Source organism: Morone saxatilis, unplaced genomic scaffold, assembly GCF_004916995.1.
Source record: "Morone saxatilis isolate NCDOM2014 unplaced genomic scaffold, NCSU_SB_2.0 Contig23, whole genome shotgun sequence".
NCBI classification, from domain to species: Eukaryota; Metazoa; Chordata; class Actinopteri; family Moronidae; genus Morone; species Morone saxatilis.
Window position 1 is genome coordinate 3063980 of NW_023339796.1, and position 17814 is coordinate 3081793.

General features: G+C 41.8%; 2 protein-coding genes across 2 annotated transcripts in view; one reads left to right on the forward strand and one right to left on the reverse strand.

Moving 5' to 3' along the window:
* The window catches only part of LOC118334334 (partitioning defective 3 homolog), a gene marked incomplete at its 3' end in the record, with an annotated part of 217835 nt that overhangs the window by 30151 nt on the left and 169870 nt on the right, over nucleotides 1–17814 (forward strand). Inside the window, 1 exon segment of the mRNA XM_035670221.1 lies at nucleotides 6708–6809. Within this exon segment, the coding sequence (XP_035526114.1) occupies nucleotides 6708–6809 (102 nt within the window).
* Nucleotides 1149–2002, reverse strand: LOC118334336 (osteocalcin 2-like). The gene is made up of 2 exons (XM_035670223.1): nucleotides 1778–2002; nucleotides 1149–1666 (listed from the first exon to the last, which is right to left on the reverse strand). The coding sequence occupies exons 1-2, from the start codon at nucleotides 1961–1963 to the stop codon at nucleotides 1229–1231; spliced, it is 624 nt and encodes a 207-aa protein (XP_035526116.1). The 5' UTR covers nucleotides 1964–2002; the 3' UTR covers nucleotides 1149–1228.

Consider the following 17814-nt stretch of genomic DNA (forward strand, 5'->3'; position numbering starts at 1 on the left):
CACACACACACACACTCTGGACATTAAGTGACATTAAGCCTACTGTATGTTCCTAATCCATTACTCATTAGTGTAAAGCATGTGTTGGCACAGATTGTGTTAGGTTGTGTTTTTGTTTGAAGTCACCGCAAGATTAGTGTCATGTTGTCTTAATTGTAGCAGCTTCCACCATCTCATTGCCTTTAAGTGACTTCCTCTCAGTCTCCATCTGGCCTCGGTTTAAAGTAAAAACTCCTCCCTTCTCTGGATCCTAAACCTACAATCATTTAATTATTCTTTCAGATCTTCTGTGTTTTTTCTGCATCATTCATTCTAACCAAATTGAGAGCAAGGAATGCATTTTTTAGTGATGGGCAGCACTCTGGAGAGTACCAAATGGTGTCACACTAAACTTGCAAATCACATTACACAAGAAATGCGTTTTGATCTGCTTTAAACCCGCATCAATGCAGCACCGCAGGCAGGCTAGATAGGCGAAGGATTCCCAGAGAGGATTCACTGCAGTGTTTCTGAATATGAAACGAATCTTAATGTGTGTCAACTGCAGGGCAGCGTTCTGTGAAAGTTTTATGGCTTTACTAGAAAACAGACTGTAGGTGTAGGAGCAAACTGTTAAGAGATACATGTAGCAGGACACAGCAGTTTGGTTTCAAGTGTTGCTTGTCGCATCAGTACATCACAATCGCGTCATTTGCAAGAGACCTTAACATAACAAAACAAAACATTTGCCAAGGACACTGCGTGCCTACACAGGCTTTTGCACTCGTTTTACATTGTGTACCAGGCTGGATTTGACAGAACATTGCTGCACTCTTTAAGAGCACAAATACAAGAGAGTTACTTTTTGGTGAAATTAGTTTGTGAAGGTGTGTCCAGACTGAGTTTTCATTAACTGGAGTCATGCGGCTTCAGGATAAGCACAACTTTATTGCTCAAGCTGAAAAATGTTCAACTCACATGGCCTCGATTTGTGCAGTCTCGGGCAAATTTGTGGCCACTCACGACTTGGCATTAACTTTAATCATGCTACCTATCAAATGAGCTTCGCAGTCTGTCTGTGTCTGCTTTTGGGTTCTCTCTCTCTCTAGTTGTGTCTGTTCAAGGCAACCTCATTTTGAACTGGCTTTGAATTCGGTCATTTAAAAAAAACTATAATTTTTCTTTTAAAATGTTTTAACAAAATGTTCCGTTAAGGACGGACTTATTTATTAGAAAGTTGCTCCAAGCTTCACAGCTCGTCCTCTGCGCCTCCATCCTCGACACTGTTTGTATCGTCTGCATTTGTTACACGTTCATCCGAAACATCTGAGGCAGCAGACAAGCTGGAAGACGAACTGGAGGATGAACTGGAAGATGAACTGGAGGACAAACTGGAAGACGAACTCGAGGACGAGGTCTCAGATGATGATGATACAGATGTGGAAACTACTTCTTCATACAGCTGGACAAAATCCTGTATGCTGCTCAGTGCGGAATCGTAGGTGTCAGAGCTCGACCCATCCTCGGGCGAAGAATTTCTCGAGAGCACGTCTTCAAAAACACTGTCCATAAAGGTGTTCCAGAGAGACAGCTCTGAATCTACGCTGTCCAGGTGGTACTGGATGAGAGACAGCACTGATTCGTCACTGTCAGAGTCATAGCCCGGGCCAGCCTCGCTCAACATGTACTGTTAAAAACCAATTTTAAGACACAATGTTGCCTCTGGTAAGTTTAGAATTTGTCATTACTGACACAGTAATAGTTATGCACTTAATCGATAATGGAATAATTGCCCTACCTCTGTGTCTATCAGTCCGTTGTTGTAATAGATGTCTTGAAAGTACTTCAGGTTGTTGTGCAGTTGGACGAGCTCCAGGTAATTGGGCTCCTCGTCGTCGTCTTTTTCGCCATCACTCACGTTCTTTTCAGCCTCACTGTCACTCTCATCTGACTGGAAGGCTGAGTGTAAATCTTCCACAGACATTTTGGTGTGCAATGGCTGTACATGTGTTAAAATGGAGTCCGATGCTGTGTATAAGAATTGATCAGGATCAGTGTTGTCATAATAAATTCAATCTGTGCTTATTGTTCTGGGCAACGAGTCAGTGCGTTGATTTGAAAAGGCTTGTTGGGTTCTGAACTGGGTTGCATCAGCTGTATGTAAGTTCTCTCCTCAGTTATGCTGTAAAGTTGAAACTAGAGGCTTATTAACAAACTAGTTAGTTTGTAACTAAATCAGCTACTAAAATTGGTTGCAACACAATTACTTGGGCGTCATTTATTTTGGAAGTCATAAATAAGCCAAGAGTTCCATCGTCGTGGTAACTGTGCATTAGCTTTCTGACTGGCATGAGCCACTTGGCTTTGTAGCACATCGTTGTAAGGAATTTTTTTTTATTGATTTGCTTGCTTGATTTTACAAAATATATCAATAAACTAGAGCTCTACTTGTTTAATGTGTTGTAAAATGGCTGCAATTAATTAAACCTTAGGGGCATTTGTAAGTATTTAGTTGTTACTGAGAGTTAAGTTGTAATGTATGTCTGGTGCAACCGCTTTTGTTTTAATGCACAAATCCCAACTTAGTAATAATGTACGTTATAACGAGGCTAAGTGGGTGCTGCAGGACTGCTGTTGTATGTTCTGCAGGGTTGGTTTGTGGATCAGAATTGTGTTTTTTAATAAGTTCTGACATGGACGTAAACACAACCTTCAATCTTCAGATTTTGTACAAAGATGCACCTTTTTATCTTGGAATCAAGAGCAATCCCAGAATCTGCAATGATGATCTTCTCCTCCATGCACCTTTTCTCCGGAGCTACAAACAAAACCTTCTGGCCCAACTTTTGTCACTACCCTGTAGGGGATGCTTTTTAAGCCTAGTTTTCATAAAGTTAGACAGTTTCAAATATGGCGGAAGTCTTCCCTCAATTGCAACCTCAGAGAAAATGAATAAGAGTAAACTTGTTTCCATGCCACACAACAGCAAGGGGTTTCCCGTTGGCATTCTGCACATTAAAAAGTACAGATTCTACTGTAAGTTAGAAAAACTAAAACAATTGTCTTATCCATCTCTTGTTTGGTCTGTTCTGCTTCCTGTTTGTCATGTTTGCAGTAAATCTACTTTATTTTTAATACAGCACACTCGTGGTTGCTAACTACATGTTTTTATAGCTGTAAGCAAACAGCTTGGATGTGCATAGTAGTAGAAACTCATTTGTATTTAATGAGTTTAAAAATGATTAACGTGACTATGAAAATCCTTCATTAAATGTAGCACACAAGAGTCTGTTTCATATATAGGGGATTGCTAATATCTTCTTAAGCCTGACTGATACTGGATTGTGGAGGCTTATGTGTAACTTTGATAAAATATTAAAGTTAATTGTTTCTATGTAAAATACCCTCAGTACATACAGCTCTTTACTGCGTTTTTATGTTTAATATAGCATCTACTGAGTGCTATTATACGATGTATTATTGTACAACACCATGGGGGCATACTGTTGTTGTGGACACAGGCTCTCTTCGTGGATCTTCCTTTTTATGGTGCTGTTGCAGAGCAGTGAGTACCTCAGGAACGTCTGTAATGGAGTGCTGGGCTTTCCCCTCAGCCGGCGTGTTGGCCTTGGCCTGCTTCCAGGTCTGTTGGGCCCATGAGGGGCCACAGCCGGCGATGCTGTCTTTGATCTCACTCCAGATCTGTCCTTAGTTTTTTTGGAATACGTTAGATAGGGGCCTGCCAGATGAGCTTCATGGGAATCTCAATTAGGCCCCTAGGAGACGGGCGAAAGTGAGAAGTTTGTTTTTCAAATATAAGTTGAGGCATTAAAGGTAATTGAGTCAAGTGTATGAGTCGTATGGATGGTGGAAATCCATCTTAAGCAGAGATGCCCTCATCAGAGCTGTGTGTGTTTCTGTCTCTGGTATACTATAAGCTTGTTTACTATGTGACTCTGTCTCCTGTCTCAAGTTTGGCACCATGACATTTGCTGTGAGCTATTTTTACCGCACGCACTTGGCTCCACAGATTGACACTCTAACAAACAAACACTTTATACAGTGTTTTATGTGGCCTGCCCCACCCAGTATGTGAACTTCATATAGGCAACCACCACAAATAATCAGCCCACACAGACACACACATCAACACTTCGAGTAACACCACTTCTTCAGATCTAAACTGGGGACGGCCTGAGGCTAATAAAAGCCTGAGCTCTCCAGTCTGGGGTTGTGTCTTATTGTTGTTTGTGTTTATGACGTGTAAGGCTCCATTCAGATATCTTAGGGCACGTGACACACATACACTGTATGTGGTGATGAACATGATTTCCTTATGTCAGCTTTTTAAAGTACACTTTATTTTTTTATTTTTCGATGAAAACAGCTAAATGTTTTGTAAGTCATGTGACTTATTTGAAGCAATGAACATCTCATTTCTCAGTGTAATAAATCAACTTGTTTAGGTTTTCAGGTTTTTTTGGAGTTCTCCTTCAAAACAAAAAAACTGAAATGCGTTTGTAGCTGATTTGGATTAAATCCAGTAATTTGTGGCTTCCTTTCCTACAACACTTCACAGCTTTTGGACCGTGAAAAGAACTGTTGGACATGTTTTCCTTTCAGTAGTTACTTTGGAAACAAGAAAATTACAGACAGCAGCAACTTGAAAACAAGCCCTTACACACACACAAACCGTGTGCAGTGACTGTTGGCATTGGTTTGTTGACAGACATAGTTCAAGTGGACGCTGGCTACTACCTGCATTTCTGTGTCTGATAAGAATTTACAGCATAACTTTGATTCCTAGAAGCTCTGATCTGGAGAGACCATCTGGTTCATGTTTTAACCCAAAGCTTTAAGTTACATTTCATGTGATGATATGAGAACCCCAGTTTTGTTAAAAAGATACTACTTACAGTTACAACACAGAGGCTTTGTCCATGTTTGATTACGGATTCTAACCTCTATCAGAGTTTGTCACTCTTATGGTAGGTTTAGTCATTTGTGTATTGTGATGCCATAATACAGAACAGCCTTTCCCATGAGTCCAAACACCTAGAAAGAACCTCTAGTTTGTTGGGAGACAGCACCTTTGCAGTGGGGAAGAGATTTGTGTGTAAATTCACATTTTCACACTGAGCTCCATCAGCTGGAATCCACAGGGTCTCTGTGTCGGGGGTTGCACAAAGTGACAAAGGCTGTCACAAACCATGACATCTGTCACGGCAGTCTGACAGTCTGTGCGTGGAGCTGACAGCAAGCCACACATAGAAAATACTAATGCTTTTGGTTCTTCTTTTGCTCTTACATCCTGTCACCTTTGTGGCTCTTCTGCTCCGCTTGTAATTTCAGCCTTCAGTCTTAAAGGATTCCCACAAGTCTTCTCCCCCTGTTGCTCATGCTCGCTGTCAGCTGTGAGCGGCGTGGGTGGTACTTTTTTGTAAAAATAAAGGTTGTTTTATAAAGTTATTTAATATTTGCATCCATGTTGTAGTTCTACTTAGTGTATAGTAAATTTACACACTAATATTGAACATATGCAGCCCACTTTTAGTCTGAACAAAATGAAACGTCACTTTTTTGCACTCCTCAATAACAAATTCTCTGGACCTCAGCCTGTCTTCCTCCACCTCTTTTCACCCTTTGGTCTTTTTTTCTCTCTACCAATTTAGCTATTTTAAAAGTCTCCCGTTTCTCTCTCCTATGCAAGCCTTTTATCTAGTGTTATTTTGCTAGTTCAACAGAACAGAAGTGTGTTATTATCCCTCTCTAATGTGTCTGGTGCCCTTTGCGGTGATCTGTTACAGTGGACTGGAACAGTACAAGTGGGTAATGAGGCTGTAACCCTCGGGGCTGCTGTGTGCGGGTTGAACCCAAACAGTCACGTCTTGACTCATAACTTTGCCAAAGGGCCGCCCACACGCTCACAGTACCTACACGTCTCTCAAACGCGCCCTCGCATTAACGTGCGCTGTGCTCATTCTGTCATGGGCTCTATCGCTGCTTGCAGTAGAGCGTACGACGTGTATGTTGGTGCACATGTTTTTGCATGTCAGTATCTAACAACTGTAGTTCCCATTGATGACTGTGTTTACCATGATGAAAGGAACATTATACCTTTTTTTATTCATCGCCCTAACCCATCTGTCACAGTGCTGTTTTTAAAGCACTTTGATCTACATTTTTGAATGAATACTGATAAATAGTCATAAATGGCAGGGATTCCCCTCAGGGCCCTGATGTCCTGCTTTAAGAGCCAACGATGACAAAATGAATGTCATGCTTAAGTGTCTTTCTGAAAACGTTACAGGCACACTTGTGTAGTATTTAAGAAACATCTTTTTCTTTCCTTGTAAGTGCAGCTTGTCAAGTCACTCTACAGCCCTTTAATCAGTTCTCATACTGCCTATTTGTCTTGTCTTTTTACACAAACTGAATATTGCGACATTTGCACTTTTCACTATCCTCCTCCTTTGTGTGATGAAATCTTTGATTACATGTTTCACTTCCCTCATATTTGCATACATACGTATTGTCTTTGCTGATTGCTCAGCTAACGTGGCCTAATGACGATCATTTTACTTTCTTTTTTATTATCATGCTATTGTAATGCACGTTATGCTGTTCAAACGCCATAAGTCAGTTTATGTCAAGTCATTGTCTGGTTTCACCTCATTTTCCTTTGTTGGTGGTTCTAAATGTCTCTTTCTTCTCGCCCTGTTTTCCAGGATGCCAGCTATTGGCTGCAGGTCCACCGGTTGGAGCACGGTGACGGCGGCATCCTCGACCTGGATGACGTACTCTGCGACGTGGCTGATGACAAAGACAGGGTGAGTGGCTAGATATGAACGATGGTGAAGACACTGACTGAGGCTTCATTGGTTCACATCCTTTTCAGCGTGGCTCCGTGTTAATGTGGATGGTGTTGGGTTCTTGAACGGTGGCTCTTAGGAACGAGGGTGTGGCGTTTTGCTAAAGTATATGCATACATGACTTTTCACACTGCCTGTTCTTAGCACAGGGCTAAGAGTTGACCCTGGAATAACCCTTTTCACACACACACTTTTAACCCAGTCTTAACCTAAACCCAGGGCTACACGATTCACACAACACCTCTACTAGTCCTGGGTTAAATGCCCATTAGAACACGAACTAATGCCCTGCATTTGATAGTCATTTATCAGTTCCATCGTGTAAAAACAGTAGGGTTTGTATTCAGGTTTCCTGGTGCTATCTTAGGCAGAGGAAGTACTTCCTGACCAATCCGATAAGAGAATGTATTGTGTACCAGAGCAGCCCAAATCAGTTTCTCAGCTTTAATTAATAGCACAGTTTACCGTGTCTTTGATCTCCGAATGCCTTTTTTATCTTTACATTAGCCTTGAATCTCTTCTCTGTAACGCAAAACAAAAAAATGGGTCTAGGTCGCTGTGCTTCGCTTCAGAGATGCTGAACACTGACTTTGACACTCTTGGGGCTTGATGCATTAAACTCAGTCATAAAATCTACTCATACAAAGAAATGTGCATACACATTCTTTTCATCCGATTTATAAAGCTGCACGTAGGACAGTTTTATGAAACTGAATCACTGTGGAACTGAGCACACTCTCACAGTTAGCCATTGGCATATCAATTCAGCATCAGTGTATGGACAGGAAACATGTGACTCAAATCTAGATAAAAATACTAATAAAATGCATCTCTCATAGATATCTATAATTAAGTTGAAGGCTTTGATTGCCATTTTACAGATTGCTGTGTGAATTGCAAAAATAAGTCTGTCAATGAAATTGGAAAAACTACCTAAACAATCAATGTTTTACAATAAGGTTACGTCTCTCACCTTATATTTCATATCCACCTTACACATCTGGACCCTGGAATGTTACATTTCTGTACATTTTGTCCAAACACTGCAGATTAGATCAAATATAACTGTCAATATTAGAAGTGGAGAACTGGAATTTGGTCTCTGATTTGGTTTTGTAAATGACTTGTTTTTTTGTTTTTTTTACACTGCATGTGAAGTTAGTCAGAAGTTAGTTACACTGGTCTGACTTCAGGCCTTGAACTTGTCAGCGTCAGATCCCTGACAATCCTCGACCTGGTTCATCCATCGCCTCTGGTACAATCTGAGGGAGAGAGAGAAGCTCATCCTGACTGACAGCCAGGAGGTCACAGGCTGACATTCTCTTCTGTGGTTCGATATTTCAGTAGATTCCCATAAAAGACTGAAAGGTGTCAAAGTACGTGTAATTCTGCATCAAGAGATCATTATTCGCTTAACATGAGGAAATTACATTAAACAAAAAAAAGAGAGGTTTGCTGAGAGGCCTGCATGCATAACTTAAGGTGACTGGTTGGATTTGAATAAACGTTTGTGTCACAGAACTGTTTAGTTCTGCAGAGCCTTTCTTTATTGCAAATGCAGCGTAAACACCAAATGTGTCTGTGATGTGGTTCAATCTTAAATGTGCATAATTGCTGATATTCTTAGTCTTGATGATAGTTTGTAAACCAAACGATCCTTCAAAATAAGATGCGTCAGCCCTAATGTTAGCAGTAAAAGACAGGAATAGTAACTTTTCATCATCATGCTCATTTTCTTATGTAAATCAAAACAGAAAACAAATATTATGGAAGCAGACACATCCTGTTGGGACTGGTTCTTCGTGAAACAGTAGCACTAACATGCCATTCCAGTCCTCTCAACCACACACTCATTTCTTTACAGTAATTATACAGTACCAGTACACAGTTAATTTGACACTGTATGCCTGATGACAGAAAGTCTCATCAGACAATAATTCTCTGAGTTGGTCCATTGAAAGTAGAATTCAGAAATCCTGCGACACATTATCAGATTTGAGGGGCATAAAGTTTGTTTTCTCACAGGCAACTAGAGTTTGTGAAATTGTTTAGTCAGGTTTTTGGCAAAAATTTCAAGCCCCCAATGTGAAATATAACTTAATCAAAACTTAAATTTAAGTAAGAATTTCTACTTGAAGCGTGTAAAAATGTGACCTCTGCACTGTGAGATACGGTGTTGAACTTAAAGGGATTTTACGCTGTTGGTGGTAAGCACTCACTCTTGCAAGTATGTCAACCTCATGTTTATAGACCTCCAGGTGTGTGTCTGCATGCGTGTAAACCGATGTGTGTAGTTGTCACCCTCATGATGAGCTGTCATCAGTCCTCTTTCGCCCCTACAGGCATTTTCCATAGCAGAGAATGTGTACATATCATACATGACAAGTCTTCAGCCTCACCGATACAAATCTACACCGCTGTCACTGGTCTGACACCGAACCCTGTGGGGGACTGTTTGAACATACATATTTAAAAAAAAACACACAAATGGATTAAAAAATGTAATTCTGAATTGCAGTAAGTGAAAGGTTAAAAGTTCAATCAATCTTGAGTAACATTCAGCGTTTCCATCAGCAGCCAGATGTGCGTAGCAGGGCTGTAATAAAACAGAAATCAAATGAAAATGATCATTATTGATTAATCAGTCAATTATTTGTTCTTTTTTTAGTTTTAAAAATGGTGAAAAAAGCCCAGAGCATATTCCCAGAGCTAAAGATGGTGGTTTTAAATAGCTTCTTTTGCCCACCAACACTCAAGAACTGTCCCACACCCAAAAAATGTTTTGCTTGCTAGATGTTCAGACATGATTTAAGACATAAAATACTCTTTGAATAATTACATGACTGATATATTATTGTGCAAAAAACGTTCAATTACAGAATTAAAAGTCCTTTATATGCAAATACTGTTCCTTTCAGTTAACTAATGGACCCAAGATGTATGCTACTCCACTGAAAAGTTGGTTCACAGTGTTGGGACGCTTCCATATCACACTTGTGTAAGTTTCCTATTAGACCACATGTCCCCAGATGTCACAAAATCCTGCTTAAATGCACTTGTCTTAAACTTCTAGTTTATTGTTCTAGGCTTCTAGCTTCAAATTATGCACATTGAAGTAGTCAGGTGACATACTGTAGAAGCCATACAAAAACTTTACCTGAATAAAACACAGCCTAGAATTAGAGTTAGATCAGTGAAGATACCCCACACACTCTCTCTCTACTTGTTTCATATTAATTCAGTAAGGTGTTTTGGTCTTATTGACCTTCATCCAATCAGAGAACCACAATAATTGGGTCAATTTGTGGATGAAACCACTTGAGGAAATACAAATAGACAGTCGGTAAAGGAATATCTAATCAAAGAATAAAACCTTCTTGATCAGACTTCCTCCTGCCCTCAGGAGTGCCGTCCTCTGCCCGCTGAAGCTGCACGGGACGGAATCATTAACGGCGAGATGGTTGGAGGCAGCAAGATGTTGGCCCCGCTTTGCTCTTTGTTCGGTGATTAAAATCTCATCTTCGCCTGATTATCTTGGCACATTGTGGACTTATTGTGGAATTGATACGCACTCTGAGGCAGAATCTGTGGTAATGAGCCGAGCTGGATTTGGGTTATGCCTGCCATATAGCCAGCAGCTATTCAGGTAATGTACAGCCTTCTGGTGCTCTGCCAATCGCAGCCCAAAAGGAATGCGACACAGCCGGTGTGTGTTGGTCAGAAAAAAAAAGTATTTCTCTGGTGGGCTGTGTATGTATTCTTCTAAGGCTGGATCTCAGAGTCTTGGCACTACACGCCCCGGCACACTGAGCTGATCCCGACTGAGTGGCGTCAAAAGCAGATTTATCACAGGCTTTGTCGCCTTACTATCATGTTCTTCTAGCACGGTAAAAAGTTGCAGTCAGCACAGTAGAGTTTCGTTTTATACTTGCGAAATCACTTGATTCACTGCTGATCCAAAAGGCTTCATTGGCTGAATGGCCACTGATAAGGTCCAACTAAAGCCAACAGTGCTGGACACACTGCAAAAGCTGTCACTGACTGAAGTCCAGAGAGACATGCTATAGTGAAAGAGGGTCACTGGTGCGGCCTCGATCAACTGGTGAAGCCGACTGATGGGCAGCAAACTGACTCCTTTTTAAATCCCACTGTGTGAGTCAGGACTGAGTGTTTGCAGTCTGGTAGAGCCAGAACAGCACACAGTGGAAAGTGGGGCTCTGAGCCACAGTTCTTAGTCTCAGCTGGCCCTCATCCCTGCTCTGTCTCTCTCTGTGTGTGTGTGTGTGTGTGTGTGAGAGAGAGAGAGAATCCCAGTGTCACTTCATGGTGTGTTTCCACTGAGAGCAGCTGTGTGGCTGTCTCGGAGTGTGTGCCGTGTGGACAGGCTTGGAGCACAAGTGTGCGCAGATGAATCCAGCTTCTGTGCAGTAGTGGTGGTGTTGTGTGACCTCTGACCCCAGGGAGATACCTAATGATGACAGTCGGTGTTGTTCGTGATGTTAAGCGCAGCTGCTGTTGTGGGGAAATTAAATGAAGCCGGGCTTTTCTTTTATTGTGTCCAGCAATATCAATATGTGATGTTGTTAAAACACCGCTGGTTAGTGTGGGGGTGGGTTTTTGTGTGTGTGTGTGTGTGTGTGTGTGTGTGTGCACTGCAGAAGGAAGACAAAGGCTGCAGACAAAGCATGACACAGAGGGACAAAATGACACAACCTCTGTATTTGACAGCTGTTTGACCTCCATCTTGTTGATCTGTGTGTGTGTGTGTGTGTGTGTGTGTTTCACATATACAGCGACATACACTCCGACTCTCACTCCAGTTTTTAATTATGAATAAGTAATTCTGATAATGTAGACTCGACACAACTTGTGCAGTGTCTTTATAAACCAATTTAAAAGTGGCTTTGGCAGCCCTGAAATACATTTAATTTGTCTACAAATATCAGAAATCATCCTGCAACCCTGTAATTTCATCAAGTGACACCAAAACTACAGTTAAGAAACTGAACCAGAAGAGACGTCTGAACATGATGATTTTACATCAGAAGCAACATTTTTGTGTCCATGTGATAATGAGAGATCTCAGTTTTTTAAAGTGTTTTTTAGTGGTGGAGAACTCGAGATGGAAAGTGGATGGAGGCCTAAAACTGACGGAATCAGATGTTTTTTTACATGAATCCGTGTAAGTGTAGACTTGGCCCGAGAAAAGAGGGAAATATGAAGCACGTACGCGAGTGTGGGTGACTCCGTGTGCCTCACTTAACATGACTGGTGGTCTCCTGGCAGCTGTGACTCATCCCTGCCATTCCACAGGAGCTTTTTAAAGACTGGAAGGAATGGCTGGCCCATCACACAAGGACACTTTTATTAGCTTACACTGGAATGAAACACACAGGCTGCATGTAGCGCTCGTCTTGGGAATACAAGTATATACGCTGTACATTTTTAGTGCTTTTGCTGAGGGGGTGTGTGCGTGTGTGTGTCGCTGCCTCTGCATCTGTTAAAATGGAGTGTAAGAGCGTGCGTCTCTTTTTGTGTAGTGCGTGTATCATCCCATGCCAGGAAAAGTGGCGGCTTGCCCTCGGACTTAAGGAATGTTTTTCCAGATGCCATCTTTCCATCCGTTCATCGTGCTTCCTTCCTCCTCTTCCTTTTTCTTTCACCTCTCATACTAAGTGAGCAGACTGCCTTTCATACATAAACGTTCCTGTGACCTTTATTAACCTCCGGCCACTGGCAGGAATGCGCTCTTTGGCGGCTGGATCTGCATTCGTCCGTTTGATTGTCATCATGCTGAGGTCATGGAAAATACTTGTCTCTGATTGGCTGGCAGGTGTCCGTTAAAATTGTGTCAATGGACACCTTTAAACATACTGCAGCGCTTTAATCACTCGCCTAAATCGGTGTGTGGGGCTTATTATACTGCAGTAACCATAGCAACAGTCACTCAGCTTAGTTAGCCGCTAGCCATGGGTTAAACTTTTCACAAGCAAACTAACTTAAGAATTCATGACGATTTGCACACAGTAAATCTTTTCGCCAAGCAGCCTCTTAACTGGCACAGTTCCATTACGTCCCCCAGTCAGCCATAAAAGTGAGCCAGCATGCATACCTGGACACCCGAGTGGAATTCACTTCAGTTTATTGATTAAACTTAAGCTTTTCTCACAATGGCGTGTAAAAATATCGGCTGTTCAAAAAGTCTATTGTTCTCAATGGATACATTTTGAATAATATAGGTTTTGTTATTTAAAGATGAAAAAAGATAATCGTTCCATACTTACACTGAAGTTTGAACCAATTAGCAACTAGTTATGAAAACAGGCAGTTTGATTCGATTGGATGAGCAGAAAGGTCAGACTGAGCGTTTTATGACGACTTCATTGGTTGGTAATTACACACAGTACCACAGCTCCAGCTCACCACTGTTTCCAGGAAGTTCAAGTGCCCATTTCATTGGATCTTTATGTAACATATTTAAGGCATGACTGGTGTTTTCACATGGTCGTACTGATTCTTAAGAGAAGGGTCTGAGTGCTTCTTCTGACAAAGTGAGCAGTGAACGTTCACAGATGCAGTGTATATGTATGTACACTTCTATGTATGTTTGGTTGAACAGACAGATCTTTATCCTGTTGTTGTCCAAGGGTATTGGGGTGGAGCTTTAACTAGCTTGCACACACTTTCCAGCTCAGTTATAGCACACACACACACAACACACACACACACACACACACACACACACACACACACACACACACACACACCACCACACACACACACACTTAATGCATTTGCCAGAGCACGCACATAGATACTTGTCAGATTATACACGTTCATGCACACATACACACAGAGGCGCACACATTTTTGTCATCTTCTGTCATACACTCCAACACATACACACACACACACATTCCCTGACATACCCCAGGTGTCTGGTGACAGGTTGTCCCTACATACACTCCTGCAGCGATGTCACGACCCTGAGTGATGGCACCTGAGCTGTGCCATCGCCACATTCCTGTGAGTGTGTGTGTGTGTGTGTGTGTGTGTGTGTTGTCAGGGTGTGCCGCACAGCTGCACCCGCCGCTACTCCATCACTGACAAGTCTGGCCCCGGTCAGTGTGGTGCCTGGGTGTGTGAAAGACAGAGAGTTTTTAGCTCTGTGTCCTTCCTTTGTTATAACTGTTCATATTTGTTTGTTTGTCACACTTTGAACACTTTTACCTCTATTACTTATTGATTTTCCATATTTTAAGAATTAGAGTTACCTAAAGTGGACGACTAGTCTCCCATCTCTTTGTTTGTGTGTTTGTTCTTTTTGGGTGGAGGCGACTTCTTCTCATTCTGAACTCTGCGTTTGCCGTATTGAGTTTACTTGTTTGCTTGTGTGTTTGCACTTGATCCAGACGATATCCTGGTCCGGGCTGAATATAGACGCCGCTCGCAGTGTAGGAGACGAGCAGACAGACGGGAGGGGGCCACGAGGTTAAATAAACCCAGAGGAGTTTCCTAAAACAACTCCTTCAGCCTTGTCTGTCCTGTCACAGAATATCAGCAGACAGACAGACAGGCAGGCTACTGGTCACATATTTGTGTGTGTGTGTGTGTGTGATTTTGATCCCTGCAAGTGAAGCGTCCTGTCCCATAAAGTCAGGCCCTTGCTGCTGAACAACATAGCAGTATTTACTGGGAGAGCTGCTTGCTTCAAGGCTCTCTTTGTATAAAACATAAAACATTTTGAGTGATGAATTGATTTGTAAAGCTATAAGAGTTGTGCTTGATGTTTAATCAGGAACAGAAAGGGTTAACAATATGGAAATTGGCCCATCTGCAATTTTGAAAGCAAAACAAACCAAAATAATCCCCAATTCAAACAAACAAGTTAAGATCAGTACAAAATCTTAGCAAACATTTGATTCAGGCTTCTGGTACTTGTTTTTGACACTGCGGTACGAACGCATTTCAGTCGGTACAAGAAATGCATCGGGGATAATCCCCGCTCCACGCTTCACTCCACAGTGAGCATCGAATTGAGATGTCATGCACTTTGCATCCTATAAACACATTCAGGTCGTAACAGATGAGGAAGCTGGCGGGGGACTCTGCTGTAACATCCTTTTGCATTTGTCAAACTGTATATTGTGTGAAAGATGGCGGCGGGCTGGAACCTCTCCCAGCATGCACAGGGTGCGAGAATGGAGTTACATCCCAGACAAGCTGCCAGTCCATCACGGCGGAGAATCATCGTCCCTTTCGCGGCTGCCCTCCTCATCCTCACTTACGGTGTTGAGCCTGTTTTAGCTGACACCCATAGAAACACTCAAGTGTTTACACGTATTGATCTCATGTCTCTGTATTTGGCCCGTTTATTGTGTGTGTAGCTCATATTGATTTTCTGAGTGCAGACGTACAGAGATGGCTGTGAAACTGAATCCCACTGTGCGTTGTTGTTGCATACGCTGACTGATGCTGAATATTGAGATTTCTCTCAGATTCACAACCAGTGGTTTCGGGAAAAGGAGGGGTATTTTTGTGTTGGAGGGTCATGTGTCCGTACAGCAAAACCAACTTTTATGTGCTGCCGTTTTTAAATGATGTCAGGACAGGCCTTCTCATACCCATAGTTCCTCGTGTTTCGGGGTTGTCATTTCCTACTTGGTCTAGATTATGAACCACGCTGCATTTGTCTTGGAACAAGAGCAGACAGAGGGGTGTTTTCAGGTGTCTCGGTGCTGTTATTTGGTGCCACCTGAGCCTGAATGTCACAGAAACAAAGCAAACTATAGAAGGAAACACTGTAACCTCTTTGTGAAGCCATCTAGGGAGATAGATACCATAGATAGTGCTGCTGTGAGAAGGATATTGGCCTGGAACGGTGACTGCATGGAACTCCTCCAATAACAACATGGTTGGGATAGATGAGAGGTCAGCCAAAACATGTGTGCTGGTTAAAACACAAAAAAAGTCTTATATCAGCCAGCAACAGCCAGATGGATTTGGAAGTGTCTGTTGTAGTGGCTATGACTGCTCATGCATTTCTGCCTGTTCTTCAAACTGCTGCCTCCCCCCCTTTTTATATTTATATAATAAGCAACAGGATAATATACACACATTCAGGTGAACAGTAGTAGCATATAAGTAATTAAATGGACCAAAAATGGAAATAATAAAGATGATTTTAAGAAAAAGGAAAAACGGGTACACAAATAAACAAACTATCAGGGAAAATGTTCCACAATGTTTCAAAAACGTATTACTTATATTAACTGAGTGATTTCAAAGCGCTGTTGCTGTTGCCAGAAACACAAAATGCATTACTTCCTGTGCACTTCCTGTCAAGTTTTTTTTTTTTTTTACCAGGGAAACCTCCATCACTGGAAGCGCTGCAGAACACATAATGATATAATATAACTGTCATGCTGATATGCTGAGAGATTTCCTTTCTTATCTCTCACTGTGCCACACATGGAGGGACGTCTTTCTTCCACCGAACCACACCCGGCCGACCCCCTCCTCCTGAGCGAGTGTTAGTGATGACCTCATTTATTCCAGGCTAGCCCTCTTTCTCCTCCTCCGCCTCCTCCCCCACTTTCTTCTTCCCTCTCTCCAGCCTCTTAATGAGAACAAGATGACAACTTTATACCAGACTCAACCGGGGTGACACAGAAACTTCTCTCTAAGAGGCAGACGGTCTAAGACTGACACTAGATATGCTTTGTTTACATGTGAGTGTGTATATACTGTATATTTTCCGTGTCGGGGGCTGTGACTAATGATTATTTTCAGTATCCATAAGCGTACAAAATGTCAATAAATGGTCAAACATACCCATTACAATTTCCCCAGAGCCCCAGAGATGTCTTCAAACATTTTGCCCAAGCGAAACCCAAACATATTCAAACTGAAAAGCAGATAATCCTCACATCGTGGTGAAGAACTGGATTTGACTTCTCAGCTGTATAAACTATTGCAACATGGGGTATGGAACATCAGAGACAACAACATGTAAAATGATAATAACACCGAATAAGACATGAATGACATCAAATAGACACATGCATAGAGTGTATTTATGTGTGTGTGTGTTCAGGGGGAAATAGATTAGAGTATGAGTAGATACAAAAACAATTCACACACACAGACTCTAGCACCAGGTTGGTGTTCTGTGCGAAGTTTGATAATGTGGTTGATAAAATGGGATTTATTATTAATCATCATCACCCCGAAGCACACATTCTTTATGTAAATAACATTCTTCAGTGTGTGTCTGAGTACAACAATAGTTTCCCAACATTTATCAACAAGCTCTCACCTCGTATCTTTTCTGGAGGGCACTTGGCAAACCGACCATCAACTGTTTTTATTAGTTAGTATCATTAAATCAGCAGCATGAAACAATGCATAATTCTTCTTTACTTTGATTAATAACATCTAATTACCATCATGTATGAGATTAATGATGCGTAATTGCCTCACCATCGACTCAGAGGTGAACATTTTCGTCCAAACAAGCCCCTGTTCTCTCCTTCGTTGTAAATCATTTCGGCTTGTTGTTTGGAGCAGAATGAATTTCTGGAGTGGCTGCATGTGTTTTAACACGTAAAGAAATGTTGCAGAAGAAGTTTAAAAGCAGTTTGAACCGTTGAGGTGGTTCTGCTGCTGTGATTGGTCGTGTTCGAACAGCCCACCTCTTGTGCTCTGCAAACAGTGGCACCACTCACCCCGACGAGTGCATTAGCCACCGAGAGGCCTTATGGGAGCTTCCTGGTGGCTAATGGGTAAAAAGGATGCGTGTGACGGAGTCCCTTGTTGGTATTGGTTGCTACGACAACTGCACTGCTGCAAGAGATTGAGTCGAACACATACACACCGTGAATACTATATTTTCTTGAAGGTAAGGCTTACATTTAAGGGTCCCTTAACTTTCTTTTAATTTCCAAATGAAGTGGTTTGAAAT

Coding starts and splice junctions, on each gene's coding strand:
- LOC118334336 (XM_035670223.1), bottom strand. CDS start 1,963: ATGTCTGTGGAAGATTTACACTCAGCCTTCCAGTCAGATGAGAGTGAC. Junction 1,667..1,777: donor ACGGACTGATAGACACAGAG/GTAGGGCAATTA, acceptor GGTTTTTAACAG/TACATGTTGAGCGAGGCTGG.